The sequence below is a fragment of the Pelodiscus sinensis genome, chromosome 3, assembly GCF_052426305.1.
Source record: "Pelodiscus sinensis isolate ZL-2025 chromosome 3, ASM5242630v1, whole genome shotgun sequence".
Taxonomy (NCBI): domain Eukaryota; kingdom Metazoa; phylum Chordata; order Testudines; family Trionychidae; genus Pelodiscus; species Pelodiscus sinensis.
Genome location: NC_143054.1, coordinates 151811915 through 151827217, shown reverse-complemented (window position 1 = coordinate 151827217; position 15303 = coordinate 151811915). Strand labels below are relative to the sequence as shown.

At 42.9% G+C, this 15303-nt stretch overlaps 1 protein-coding gene across 1 annotated transcript in view; it reads right to left on the bottom strand.

The window, feature by feature from the left end:
- Positions 1-15303, bottom strand: part of KCNK2 (potassium two pore domain channel subfamily K member 2) — a 146127-nt gene that overhangs the window by 56299 nt on the left and 74525 nt on the right. The window contains exon 4 of the mRNA XM_006137350.5: positions 5675-5835. Coding sequence (XP_006137412.1) covers positions 5675-5835 — 161 coding nt within the window. The remainder of the gene's footprint in view (positions 1-5674; positions 5836-15303) is intronic.

Below are 15303 nucleotides of genomic sequence, written 5' to 3'. Positions count from 1 at the left end.
CATTGGCAGGTTCTTGCACAACAACGGCCTTTCTTTCACAAAAATCTGCAGAGCGTCCACACTGCCTGCCTGCTCTTGCGCAAGAAGATTTACAGTATAGCACGGTAAGAGAGGGCATCTTGCGCAAGAGCTACGCTCTTTTCTAACAGGTGTAAGCTCTCTTGCACAAGAGCTCTTGTGCAAGAGGGCAGAGTGGATGTGTGGAAGGGGTTTCTTGCGCAAGAAAACCCTATGGCTAAAATGGCCATCAGAGCTTTCTTGCACAAGAGAGCATCCATACTGCCATGGACGTGCTTGCGCAACAGCACATCTTGCACGTGGCAGCGTGGACATGTTCTTGCACAAGACTTCTTGCACAAGAACTGTTGCGCAAGATGTTCTTGTGCAAGAAGCTGCCATGTAGACATAGCCAAAATGTTTAATTTAGTTTTCAGGCATTTTAAACTTTTTTAAATATGAAAGCAAAGGAAAGCTGGAGTCGCAAAGTGGCTGGAAGAGCAGGCAACACTTGACTAATAACCTTTAAACAAGTGGTTAGGCACTCAGCTGGGATGTGCAACATGGGTTCAAATTCCTACTTTTGACCAGGTGATTTGAATCCAGAATTTCTGTGCTCGGTTGCATGCCCCAACCCCCAAGCAATTGACTATTCTGGAGTGAGTTACTCATAATCTCCTGTCACAGCTATTCCACTTTGCACAAATAATAGGCCTTAACCTTAGATCTCCTTTGTACTTGCCCTAACTACTGCACTTAAGAGGGCTTCTTCAAATATCACCTAACTCTTCTCATGAATCCAGCCGGGGGGAACCATATGTCTGAAACTATTCAACAAATTTGTGTCAAAATTGGGACTAGGTACTTGTCATAAACTATTTTGTCAGACACGCATTTTTCCAGATGCGATCAGAGGGTAGGGCACTATCATTTTGGAATAAAAGATCTACAGTATGGCTGAAGCTGTCCTGGTTCAAATTATTTGGGTTTATGGGTCTCATGAGGTAGTGCTAAAAATTGCTATGTAGATGTTCAGGGTCCCAGAGCTTGGGCTCCAATGTAAGCCCAAATGTCTACTCGGCAATTTTTCAGCCCCACAGTCTGAATTCTGAGAGTTCAAATCAACGTATCCAGGTCAGCCACAGGTATTTAACTGCTATGTACAATTATCCTCTGAGTCCACCAAAGAACAGCAGCGTTTATTCAAAGCAACTGTGGATCTTCTGGGAAACATTTGCTGACTGGGTTTATGCTTCCCTTTTGGTCTGAATGAATGGAATTTATACCACTTAGTAATATTAAAGGGTCATCATATTGAAGTTTGGCATATTTAGCAAAATGTTTGAATAGGCCTCAGTTGGCTTCTAATTTTGTGCATGCAGCACCTGCAAATAACTATAGGTAAAAATCATGCATTTTAGCCTACTAAGTATGTTACTGCGTGCACAAATCAAGTAGCTGGTTAAATAAATTGGTTCAGTTTAGTACAGGCAAAACATTGGAGCCACAAAACTGGAGACTTTCTTAAAATCTGACCTATTGTATAGGCAATAAATGAGACCAGAAGAGAGCTTAACAGGTTCATGATGGACCTTTTCTTATATTTTTAAAACTAATTTAGTGATGGTGAAAACTATTCCAGACAGTCATTAAGACTAAAGCCACTCTTTTATTATCCAAAGCCAGGGAGCTCAGTTTACGGTGATGTAAAATCCCCTACAAAGTGTCTCAATTTTTATTTTATTTTACATGGAGGAATGGGATGGAAAAATCACTACTAAGAGTGAGAGAGCCATTCAGTGTCTGACCATTCAAATAAAATCTTCCCTGCAGAAACTGCCACCAAGGGAGCAAATTGCTATTCGGTTTTATTATATAGAAACCTATCTGTTAGGAAATTAATTAAGCTATTTTGTGCACAAAGAGATAATTAACCAGTTAGTGCAGATAGAACTCGTCAAAACTTTCCAAAGTCTGAAGTTTCAACAAACATTTTCATGAAAATTTTGTTTTCTGAAGAGAAGAAGTAAAGTGGAAAGAATATCAAAACCTCATGATGTGTTCTTTCCACTTTTCAGGCCACTCTAGCTGCAAAGGGCTCTTGGTTGCCAGTGATCCAGCTGGGTTTGAAATGATGGCTTTGAGCCAAAAGTCAATCCCCTGAGCCTTTTTTTTAACACCATCATCTGCTTGGTTGATGAAACTGTCTGGAATAGCACTGTTTTGCATTTTGAGACTCTGAAAAGCAACCATGACAGTCAGTTCCTGCAATAAAGGAAAATAGGCAAACAATATGTCATGCTGCACAGAACTGATCCCTTTAAACACACAACAGTTGCAGTGCTGGTACAAACAACAGGAAATGGCAGTGCAAATCAGGCTGCTAAATATGTATTTAAAATGTAATATGACTGTTAATGTATGTATGTCAAATGCCAGCTGTTATTAAAAGCATATTTTGAAGATTAACTGCAATACAATAAATAGATAACCACCTAGGATAGTGTTGTTAGTATGTATATATTGTTACAAGCTTCTAAATCTCTGTAAATATGTTTTAATAATCATGTTAATAAAATACAATCTTAGGTAGCTTTTGTGGCACAGCACTGAATTTAGCGACCACGACATTGAGGAACTGCAAACATGTTAGAGCCAAGTAAAGCAGTACAGGGGCATTTGGTCATTAATGGCTAATGAGGCTAAGCCCCGTTAATAATGTCACTAGTGTGTAACCTGGATGATGTATTGCAAGGGACAACCACTTCTGGGATTGTAGCTGAAGCTGCTTCAGCTGTTGGAGTCTGCACTATACAGAGGTGCAACTAAAGGACTTCTGTCTCTATGGCGCAACAGCAGCATAGAGGAGGAAATACAGGCTTCTGTGGGTCTAACTAGGCAGAGTATGCAGTTGACTGCTCATGCTCCTTGCTTGCCTCTGCTCCTGCTTTTCCAGATTTCAGCAAAAAAGCATGAGAAGGAGGAGACTCCTAGTGGTGGGTGTCAGGCAGGAATTGGGAAACGTCTTTCAAAGGAGCAGCTTTGTCAATCTCACATTATTATTGTAATTCTTGCAACTGTTGGTTTTTTTTAAGTCTCAGTTTTCATTTTATATTTTTAAAGCACTTACCTTTCATGACTGCAAAGATAAGCATGAAAATGTGCCCCTCCAGCCAAATACCAGAATGCTGATAAACAGAAATCCGAATGTATTTTTAATTGAACAATTTTTGGGGGTTCTGACTCATTCTTCTTAAATATTTGGGACTAGCAACTTGCTCCTAAGTTGCCCTGGGCAATTTTTGTGCTTTTTACAATTTTCTTGTCCTATTCTTAAAATACGTTTGAAATATGCTTTTATCTTCCTCTTTGCTTTCTAGAGTGAAGACCCACCCAAACAGGGGCCACTTGCTTAGCTTTCAAAGATGTGCACGTGAGTAACTTCACACATGGGTAATCTCATCGACCTCTACAGAGCACATAGTGTCAGAAACAGGACTGAGACCTTAACTCTGCCAAAGGACATTGAAGCCAAGTCCTATCAAATACTCATGAAAAAATGAAATGAAGGGAGATTTTTTTCTACTCTCTTACATTAACTGTAGCTCTTACTTGTAACTGGGAAGTACATATTTAAAAAAAATCATACTCTGTCTGCATGTTATGTTGCTAATGTCCCTAGGTATCTCTTTGGCTAGGTCTAGACTACAGTCCTTTGTTGGAAAAAGTTACGCAAATTGCACTCTGCAATTTGCGTAGCTTTTTCCAATCGCTTTTCCGAAAGAGCGACAAGGAGTTCTGTGGCACCTTTAGACTAACAGATGTATTGGAGCATAAGTTTTCGTGGTCAAAGACCCACTTCATCAGATGCATGGAGTGGAAATTTCCAGAGGCAGGTATAAATATGCAGGCTAGAGATAACGAGGTTAATTCAGTCAGGGAGGGTGAGGACCACTTCTTGCAGCTGATGTGGAGGTGTGAACACCAAGAGAGGAGAAACTGCTTTTGTACTTGGCTAGCCATTCACAGTCTTTGTTTAATCCTAAACTGATGGTGTCAAATTTGCAGATGAACTGTAGCTCAGCAGTTTCTCTTTGAAATCTGATCTTGAAGTGTTTTTGCTGCAGGATGGCTACTTTTAAATCTGCTACTGTGTGTCCAGGGAGACTGAAACATTCTCCTACAGGTTTTTGTATATTGCCATTCCTAATATCTGATTTGTGTCCATTTATTCTTTTACGTAGGGACTGTCCAGTTTGGCAGATGTATATAGCAGAGGGGTATTGCTGGCACATGATGGCGTATATAACATTGGTAAATGTGCAGATGAATGAGCCAGTGATGGTGTGGCTGATCTGGTTAGGTCCTGTGATGGTGTCGCTGGTGTAGATATGAGGGCAGAGTTGGCACTGAGGTTTGTTGAAAGGATTGGTTCCTGAGTTAGAGTTACTATGGTGTGGTGTATAGTTGCTGGTGAGAATTTGCTTCAGGTTGGCGGGCTGTCTGTGAGCGAGGACTGGCCTGCCTCCCAAGGCCTGTGAAAGTGAGGGATCATTGTCCAGGATGGGTTGTAGATCACTGACGATGCGTTGGAGAGGTTTTAGCTGAAGACTATAGGTGATGGCCAGTGGTGTTCTCTTGGTTTCTTTCTTGGGCTTGTCTTGTAGTAGGAGACTTCTGGGTACATGTCTGGCACTGTTAATCTGTTTTCTTACTTCCTCGTGTAGGTGATGGCCAGTGGTGTTCCATTTTCTGAAAGATGCTTTTCTACCATTAGGCCCCATCTTGCCAATGTAGACACAGCCTAGGGCTACGTCTACACTGGCATGATTTTCCGGAAATGCTTTTAACGGAAAAGTTTTCCGTTAAAAGCATTTTTGGAAAAGCGTGTCTAGATTGGCAGGACGCTTTTCCGCAAAAGCACTTTTTGTGGAAAAGCATCCATGGCCAATCTAGACGCGCTTTTCCACAAAAAAGCTCCGATCGCCATTTTCGCGATTGGGGCTTTTTTTGCGGAAAAAAATCTCTGCTGTCTACACTGGCCCTTTTGCGCAAAAGTTTTTCGGAAAAAGACTTTTGCCCAAACTGGAGCAGCATAGGATTTCCGCAAAAGCACTGACAATCTTACATGAGACCGTCAGTGCTTTTGCGAAAATTCAAGCGGCTAGTGTAGACAGCTGACAAATTTTTCCGCAAAAGCAGATGATTTTGTGGAAAAACTTGCCAGTCTAGACACAGCCTATATGTTTTAATCTATGGTTTACTATAGATCTCAAAGTGCCTGCACCAATTCCCCTGTATTATGTCAAGTTATCCCATGTAGAAAAATATCTGTGTCTGTGACTTCCTTACCAGGCTGTAATACTGTAATCTTTTAAACAAACTGCTGCTGCTTTAGCATTTTTTAAAGGGAAATTGATTGATTTTGATCCAATTTTTCTTCACAGTCATAATCATTTTAGGAAACTAAATCTGAACGTATATGTTGAACTTCACTCAGTTCTCAATCAACAATGTTGGATAGCATGTACTTTCAGTAACCTTCAACACATCTTTTGCCAGACATTATCAATGACCGACTCCATTATTCTCTTTAAAAAATGTACTATATTTTCACTTAATTTGCTATTTTTAGAGTGATAAGTAACATTCATGATAATATATTTAGCATACTTACAACAAATGTATCTTCTACTTTGGCAATTCCTTTTCCAAATATGGTCCCTAGTTGATCTCCAACTCCAGCCAACAGAAAACCAAACAGAGGAATTCCCAGTAAGGCATAGATGATACAGAATATCTTTCCACCTTCTGTACGTGGCGAGATGTTCCCAAAGCCTACGTTACAAACAACTTGCGCTATTTATCAATTACGTACACATATTAAATTGCATGTCCAAAAGTATTGCAGAAGGAGAAAACTTAAGTTTTCCCCGTTGGATCAACAACATTATATACCATTCATTACTACAGATTCACCCTTCTAATTTGATTTTCTCATTTTCTTCATTCAGATTATTGCCCAATTAAGCATTTTGTCTTCCTTATAGAGTTACACTGATTTGGTTGACCCTTTGTTGTCCCACAGTGTAGCTTCACCATGAAGACTGACTCCTACTGACTCCTTACTCAGGCACATTTCCCACTGAATTCACTTTGGGGCAAATCTCCCATTGACTTGAATGAAAGATCAGCTTTGGCACAGGGTGCAGGATCAGACCCTACTAAGTAGAAATTACTATAACTGGAACTGCAATTTGCAGACAGTGATGCATTGACATCGTATACAGCTTACATTCAAATATACAGGTTGAACCTCTCTAGACCAGCACCCTTGGGACCTGACCGGTGTTGAACCAGAGAATTTGCTGAATGACAAGAGGTCAATATTGTCTAGCAGCATTACTAACACTTCCACTGCTTACTGGGCTCTTAGAAGACATTTAGGGGTACATTAGGGTATGTCTACACTACAAAGTTAATTCGAACAAACAGCCGTTAGTTCGAATTAACTTTCATAGGCGCTACACATACAAACCGCTAGTTCGAACTTAATTCGAACTAGCGGAGCCCTTAATTTGAACTAGGTAAACCTCATTCTATGAGGACTAACTTCTAGTTCAAATTAAGTAGTTCAAATTAAGGGCTGTGTAGCCACTTAATTTGAACTAGTGGGAGGCTAGCCCTTCCCAGCTTGCCCTGGTGACCACTCTGGGCCAAGCCAGGGAAACTCTTTTGCCCCCCTGCTGGCCCCAGAGCCCTTAAAAGGATACGGTCTGGCTACGGTGCCCGTGCCAGGTGCAAGCCTGTCAGCACCCAGCCAGCAGACCCTGCACCTGGCATGGCATGAGCCAGCCACCCGCTGCCACCCAACCCTCCGCCACTTCCCAGGACCAGGCTGGCAGCTGCCAGGAGCCTGCCCAGGGCTGCAAGAGGTGGGCACCCATCTGGTCTAGTGTGGAGATTGTGGACTTCATCCAGGTTTGGGGGGAGGCCTCCAATGTCCACAATCTCCACACTAGGCACAGGAAAGTGGCCATTTAGGGCAGGATAGCTGCCAGCCAGGCCACCAAAGGCCACATGTGAACCCAGAAACAGGTTTGCATGAAAATCAAGTTGGTCCAGTGAGACCCCCGACCCTGAGCTTAGAACATAAGAACATAAGAACGGCCGTACTGAGTCAGACCAAAGGTCCTTCTATCCCACTATCCTGTCTGCCGAGAGCGGACAACACCAGCTACTCCGGAGGGGATGGACCAAAGACAATGACCAAGCCATTTGTCTCATGCCATCCATCTCCAGCCTTCCACAAACAGAGGCCAGGGACACCATTTCTACCCCCTGGCTAATAGCACTCCATGGACCCAACCTCCATGACTTTATCTAACTTCTCTTTAAACTCTGTTATAGTTCTAGCCTTCACAGCCTCCTGTGGCAAGGAGTTCCACAGGTTGACTATTTGCTTTGTGAAGAAGAACATTCTTTTATTTGTTTGAAGCCTGCTACCCATTCATTTCATTTGGTGTCCTCTAGTCCTTATATTGTAGGAACTAATGAAGAACTTTTCTTTATGCACCCTCTCCACACCACTCATGATTTTATATGCCTCTATCATATCCCCTCTTAGTCTCCTCTTTTCTAAGCTGAAAAGTCCCAGTCTCTTTAGCCTCTCTTCATATGGGACCTCTTCTAAACCCCTAATCATTTTAGTTGCCCTTTTCTGAACCCTTTCCAAGGCCAAAACATCTTTTTTGAGGTGATAAGACCACGTCTGTACACTGTACTGAAGATATGACGTATCATAGTTTTATACTTCTCCTCCTCCTTCCTCCCCTGGTTTCCCCCTTCCAGCTCCCTTCTCCCAGGTTTTCCCCTCCCCTCTCCCACCCTCTCTCTTCCCCTCTCCCACCTCCTTTTCCCAGTCTCCCAAGAGGTTAATCCCCCCCTCCCAGTTTTGTTAAATAAAGAGAGTTTCTATTTTTGAACACACGTGTCCTTTATTTTTTACATCAGGAAGGGGGGGTAGGGAGGGGTAAATGGAAGGAGGTGAGGGAGGAATGGGGCACAAGCCCCCGATGGGGAGGACTGGGGTGACTCTGCGAGCTCCTCAGGGTGGAAGCTCTCCTGCAGGGCCTCCTGGATCCTGACAGCCCCCCGACTTAACCCCCCAGATGGCAGCCTGCGGCAAGTGCAGCCGGGCTGATGGCTGAGTTCTGTGATGTGCCGAGTGTGGGCATTCAGGGCACTCCAAGCCTGGACTGCTTTGCTGTCCCTCATGGAGGTAGACAAGCAAGCAGGGAACTCTGACAACTGTCTGTCCGGGATGGGGGTCAGGTCCCTTTAAACACAGCCCTCGGCTAGCCTGAGGCAGCAGCTCCATACTCTAAGTCCTAACCTGATGTCCTGCCGGCACTGCTTCTGGCCAGCCTTAACTTCGATTCAGGGTCCACTCAATGTGGCCATGCTAGTTCGAATTAACAAAACGCTAATTCAAATTAGGTTTTAGGTCTAGATGCACTAGTTTGAATTAGCTTAGTTCGAATTAACTAATTCGAATTAAGTCAGTTCGAATTAGTGCTGTAGTGTAGACATACCCTCAGAGCTCAATAACAGCACAGGACAATGAGAGCCAGGACTGGTGGCTGTAAACAAACTTTATGGCACTGTGGGAAAGCTGGTCAGACCCATGATAAGTGGACATCCAGTTAACTAAAATCACACCAGACTACCGATGTTGCTGGACCAGAGAGTGCCGGACTAGAGAGGTTCAATCTGTAGTATAAACTGTGTTTCAAGATAACAATGAACCACATTTTCAAGGGAGGCATTATGAAACCACACATTTGGATGAGCAAGATGAGGATTTCTACTTGAAATGGGACTATTTGTATTCCTGAAGACTGAAGGAATGCATGTATACAGGTTTTTGCAGGCACAACAACACTTTGAAATTTGATAGAACTGTCCATTTTAGAAGTCAAATCACTTATAAAGATTATTGAATTTTAGTTAAAAACATACTTCCAGCATGAACATTAGAGAAATGGAGGTATAAATAGTTCAATCTTGGAAAATGCTGAATGCTCTGAACTCTAACTACCTCACAGGATAGGACCTTAAATGACTTGTCCATGGCCAGACAAGAATACTATAGAATGAAATCCAGATCTCTGGAGTCACCGTTCTGTGTTTTAACATCAGGGCAGACTTTTCTAGGCTCTATGCAATGTGTGTAGGGGGGGGGGGGGGCCTGGACCCCTGAAAGGGGCAGTACCTTGGGCAGAAGGGATGGGGCTAGTGGTAGCTGGTAGCCATCTATCAGTGCCACCTGGACTGTGCTGTGCCTTCGCTAGCCAGGCCTCAGTAACTCCAGGACCAATCCTTGTGGGACTCAGGTGGGGATTTAAAAGGCCCAGGGCTTTAGCTGCCACTGCAGTCGTGGTAGCAGTTACAGCAGCCCGGAGCCCCGGATCAAGTATTTCTGGCTGTAAAATAAATTCTCTGAGGAAAATATCAGCAAAAACTTTTTTATTTCCTCTCCCCCCACGCCATTCATTTTCATTAAAACATTTTACAAAAAATTTCAACTTTTCTCTGAAATATCGTATCAAAATATGTTAGTCAAAAAAGAAAAAACCCTTTTTTTTTTCTTTCGAACATTCATTTTTTTAAACAAAATATCAATTTTTTTCATGGCAGGTGGACTTTTCCCATTTTCGATTGAAAAACTGTTTAAATAGAAAACTTTCAACCAGCCTTCTTTGGAACTTACCATTAATTTTTTCTTTCATATATATTTTACCATTTATACTTATTGAGATATGCTATGGGCATTTGAACTTCCAGAATGCAAGATGTGATACAAATAAATGAAGCTTTTCTTTTGTATCTAAACTAATTTCTGTGTATCTATTTTAAGCACCCTGGTTTAGCACCAGAGACATATTTTCTTCATATAAAGCATTATATTTATTTTTATTACTGCCCTTCTTAAAATTATAGAGGATTCAGAAGCAAAACACTGTATTGAAATATCTCTCCTTTTCCAACATGCACACACTTTGGAAAATTTTAAACAAAAATTTGATTATGAATGCTATGGTCTGAGCCATATACAGGAGCGATCCGAGGTGGGCTGCAGCAGCTGGCGCCCCAGGCGGAATGCACGATTGGCACACCTGCCTGCACGGCCATCAATGGGCAGCCAGGGGGTGACATCATCATTGGGCGCCCTGGGCACGCTGTGATGTCATCATCGGGCGCCGTTGAAAGCGGCGCCCTAGGCGATGGCCGAGTTGGCCTATAGTCATGGGCCGCCTCAGCCATACATTGGCAAAGTTTATTGTAAAGCATGTAGCAATTAGGAAAAAGCGTTGTTATTTTAAATTTCCAGAATGTAAATTATCTGAAACTAAATTTATGTTTCAGGCATTGTATTAGTCTTAATAGAAACAATACCAGTACCCTTTGACTATACAGGGCTTAAAATCATCCCTGGAATAACTCCTTTGAAGAAAACAGAACTGTACAAGATATATGCCTTAATGTAGCCTTTAAACTTTATAATAAATTCCCATACAAAAAATGAGTTATGATGGAAATGGGCTGAGAGTACAAATCAGTAATCAATGGCAAAAAAACACTATGGGTATGTCTACACTGCAAAGTTAATTCGAAATAACAGCCCTTATTTCGAATTAACTTTAATAGCGTCTATCTATGCAAACCGCTATTTCGAATTTAATTTAATTTGAAATAGCAGAGCCCTTAATTCAAATTTGGTAAACACCAAATTAGAAATAGCTATTTCGAATTAAGTGCTGTGTAGACACTTAATTCAAAATAGGGCAGTTCACATTGAGTGTGAATGTTCTATTTTGAAATAGCTCAGTGCTATTTTGACAGGCGTTTGCTGTGCAGATGCGCTATTTCAAAATTTAAATTTTAAAATAGCTTATTCTGAAATAAGTGTGCAGAGTAGACATACTCTAAGGAACACAGGGACACCACACAGACATTTAGAGCATTACTTGCAGGAACACGACCACTGAATAAGTTACGCAGCAAAGGTTTTTACTGCAAATCTCTCTCTTTTGCTCCATCAGTCACTTTAAGCCCATCCAGAGGCTGGATCCTGCTCCCAATCTGCAATATTGCCTGAACTACCTCCATAAATCAGTAGCATTTATGCACTCTTCTCCACTCTCTCCTTCTGTTCCTAGGATGAGCATCTGTAAATGGAAACTTGCCCACGCATGGCTGGACTCTCAGGCTACATCTACATGTCTACACTGTGCAAGAGCCTGTAAACCTCATTTTTCTTTTGAGGAATGAGGGATTTTGTGCAAAAGGGTTTTTTCCCAACAAATGGCCCCGTGTACACAGGGCTTTTTTTCCCAAAAACCTTTTCCGCAAAAAGGATTGGAAGAAGATATGTAAATGCTTCATTTGCATTTCCTCTTCCACAAAAAACACAGTGTAGACATAACCTCAGGCTTTGCACACAGATCCCCACTAGAACCACACAGGCAGATGTTATGCAAGGAGACATTTGTGACACTCCTGCCCTCTGGTTTGTGTTTTACTCCTCTGGTTCTGGTGCTTGAGTAGTTCCTGGATTTATCAGCTAGAGTCAAAGTACTTTCTTTTGAACAGTTTGTGACTATGAACTAAGGCTTTAGACATTTTAGTCAGCATACCCCTTTCCAAATAATGTAGTCTACTCATACCCCCATCTGAAATAGGGTCATGATATACCTTGTGATTCAATTGCATTGTCGACGTTACATGATTTTTCTCACATACCCCCAACAAGAGTTTGTGTATTCCAGTTTGAAAATCACTGAATGTCAGGATCCCAAACCCAATGAGGTCGATGAAAATATTCCTCTCAAAGAACATTTTATCAGACCCTATCTGCAGTGAACTAGAACAAAATCAAAAATTGTACTTCCAAAACTGGGTCACAGTGAGAGGTAACATCAGTGTCATCTACAGACTGCCTCTTACTTTAATAAACTGTAGCATGGCTTACCTCCTAGTTTCATAGACCCCCTTCCATGCTGTGTTAAATACTAAGTGTGCCACTAATACCCAATGGTTTGTGTGCATATACAGTATGTTCTCTAACAAGCTCTTTGGGTACGTCTAAACTACGTGGCTCCATCGACGGAGCCATGTAGATTTGTTGTTTTGGTAAAGGCAAACGAAGCCGCGATTTAAATGATCTCGGCTTCATTTACATTTACATGGCTGATCAGCTGTTTGTCCGCTCAGTGCGCTAGTCTGGAAACTCCCCTGCCGACATCAAAGCCCTTTGTCGGCAGCCCTGTTATTCCTCGTGGGATGAGGTTTACCGGGGCTGCCAACAAAGGGCTTTGATGTTGGCGGGGAGTGTCCAGACTAGCGCGCTGAGTGGACAAACAGCTGATCAGCTGTTTGTCGGCTCAGCGCAGCAGCCATGTAAATGTAAATGAAGCCGCGATCATTTAAATTGCGGCTTCATTTGCCTTTGCCTATGTGTCTAATGTACATGCCTCTGACGACAGAGGCATGTAGTCTAGACACAGCCTTATAGCCAGATACAAGAAATACATTTTAAAAGCTAGAGGCGTCCATTCACCCATAAGTGAACCAAAACAGGAAAGACATTGTGCATACTGCTTCATTGTTCTATTCAGCAAAAGAACACATTATGTGGTTTTAGCTGCAAAACATAGACTTAATTTATACATGTGATTTGAAAAACTCAGTTGTTCGCTGACCTTGTTAGTACTGGGTAATACAAGAAGTTGGAGAGTTCTGAATCAGATAAATAAACATCAATTTGTTCTTTTCAAATTTAATTTCACTAGTTTTATACACTGTCATTTTTTCACTTAAGAAAGGGCCATTTCCGAGTGAAAACTGATTAGTTTTCATGACAATTTGTCTTGGCTTTCAGCAAAATAAAAAAATTCTCATTTTTTCCCCATGACTAACAACAATTTACATTGAAAACGTATGAATTTCATGAAAATATTAGCTAAAAGGAAAAACTTCTGGGTCACAGATTAGCCTGAAGTGAGATTACAAACTCTCACATGAAACTATAATAAGATTCTACAATAAGAAACTACAATAAGTCACCTCTCCTTTACATTAGAATAGAAATCACACCAAAGTCAGGCTATGTCTAGACTCCAAAGAAAAGTCTGAAAAAGATATGCAAATTGCAAACCACAATTTGTGTATCTTTTTCCGCTTTTTTTCAGAAGAGGCTTTTCCAAAAATTGGCTTATCAACACGGGGCCAAATTTCGGAAAAATCTCCTCTTTCAGAACATCTCTTCTTCCTCATACAATGAGGAATACAGGGATTCGGAAAGAACACATCCGCTAGAACCTCAGATATCCCAGAAAAGCTCTTCAGTATAGACATAGTCTCAGTCATATATATGTAAGAAGACTCAGAATTAATGAATAAAATCTCACCTCTATTCTCAGTATTATCAAACTTTTGCTTTGGTTCCCCAGTTAACTATTTGTGTCAGACATTCAGGAAAGCACCCTTAGGTCCTGTGCTACAGTTTCAAACAAGCCACCTGGTACGGAAAATTGTTTGAAACAAAAGCAAGAACAGAATTATCAGATGAACATAATTTGTTGAGGAAAAGTCAGCATGATTTTGTGAAGAGAAATCATGCCTCGCCAATCTACTCCAACTCTCTGAGAGGGTCAACAAACATGGGGGCAAGGAGGATCCAGTGGACATAGTGTACTTAGATTTTCAGAAAACTTTAAATAAGGTTCCTCACCAAAGGGTCATAAACAAAATACAGTAAAACTCTAATTATCCAGCACCCAGTGGTCCGGCACTCCTGATAGTCTGGCACCAACTGGAACCCGGAAGTGCTCTGGCCAGCAGGACAATTGGAGCTGCTCCGTGCTGCTTCCCCAAATCCACTGCTGCCGCTGCTGAAACTGACCAGTGGCGGACTTGGGGAAGTGGCGCAGAGCAGAGCAGCTGGGGTGCTGCTGGGTTGGTCCCGCAGCGCCGCCCTTCACTCCCCTGCTCGGCACCCGGCAGCACCCCAGCTGCTCTGTTCCACGCCGCTGCCACTGCTGAAACTGACGAGCGGCGGACCTGGGGAAGCCATGAGCAGAGCAGCTGGGGTGCTGCCAGGTTGGTCCCGCAGTGCCACTCAGGTGAAGCAGCACCCCAGCACCCCAGCTGCTCTGCCCCGTCACTTCCCCAAGTCGCTGCTGCTGCTTGCAGCCCCAGCTGGCCTGTCACTTGCAGCCTCAGCTGGCCTGTGCGGGGCTTCCCCCGCCTCTCTGTATAACAGCAGAGGGTTTACCCCACACCTCGCCGTTCCCCATCGACCCGCCCCTCCCCCGACCCCTCACAGCCCCCCTTCCAGAGTACCTCCTGATACTCCAGCATATCTGATAATCCGGCACCTCCTGGGTCCCAAAGGTGCCAGATTATCAGAAGTTTACTGTATGTTGTCATGCGATAAGAGGGAAGGTCCTCTCATGGATCAGTAGCTTACTAAAAGATAGGAAACAAATGGTAGAAGTCAGTTTTCAGAATGGAGAGAGATAAAAAGTGGTATGACCCAAGTGTTTGTGCTGGAACCAATATTGTGCAATATATTGATAAATAATCTGGAAAAAAGAGGTAAAGAGGTGGAAATATCTGCAGATGACACAAAACTATTCATGATAGTTTAACCTAAAGCATACTGTGAAGGATTACAAAGATCTCACAAAACCAGGTGACTGAACAACAGAATGGGAGATGAAATTCACTGCTGATAAATGCAAAGTTAATGCCTAAAGTAATGGAAAACATAGTCCCAACTTGTAGTGAGTCAGCGTGGCCTCCTATTGACCCAAAGGAGGAAACTCCCACAAAAACCCTTTGGTGGGCGATGCCAAAGCCACCCAGCCCCAGCCACAGGAAACAGCAAGGTAGGGCCGGAGGTATAAAGAGAGGAGCTCCAAGCTCAGTTGGAGTTAGGCTGCCGAGCAGGGCAAAGGCTCTTCCCAACCCCCAGCAGAGGAAGGCCCTGCCACGCTGCCCTCACAGGGAGGACTGGGTTAGGCCACCGGACCACTGCTGGGCCCTGAGCACTGGCCTAGACCGCAATGGCTGCTGCCGGACTTGGATCATTGGACAAGGCTGAGAAAGCTGCTACCTGGGCCCACAGATTTACCTGAACCCCCAGGACCCTTGCTAGGCCCAAATGCACAGGCTGGACAGCCTGGATTCTTACCAGTGCAGGACCCAGAGCCTATGGACATGCTGCTGGCGCCTCCATCC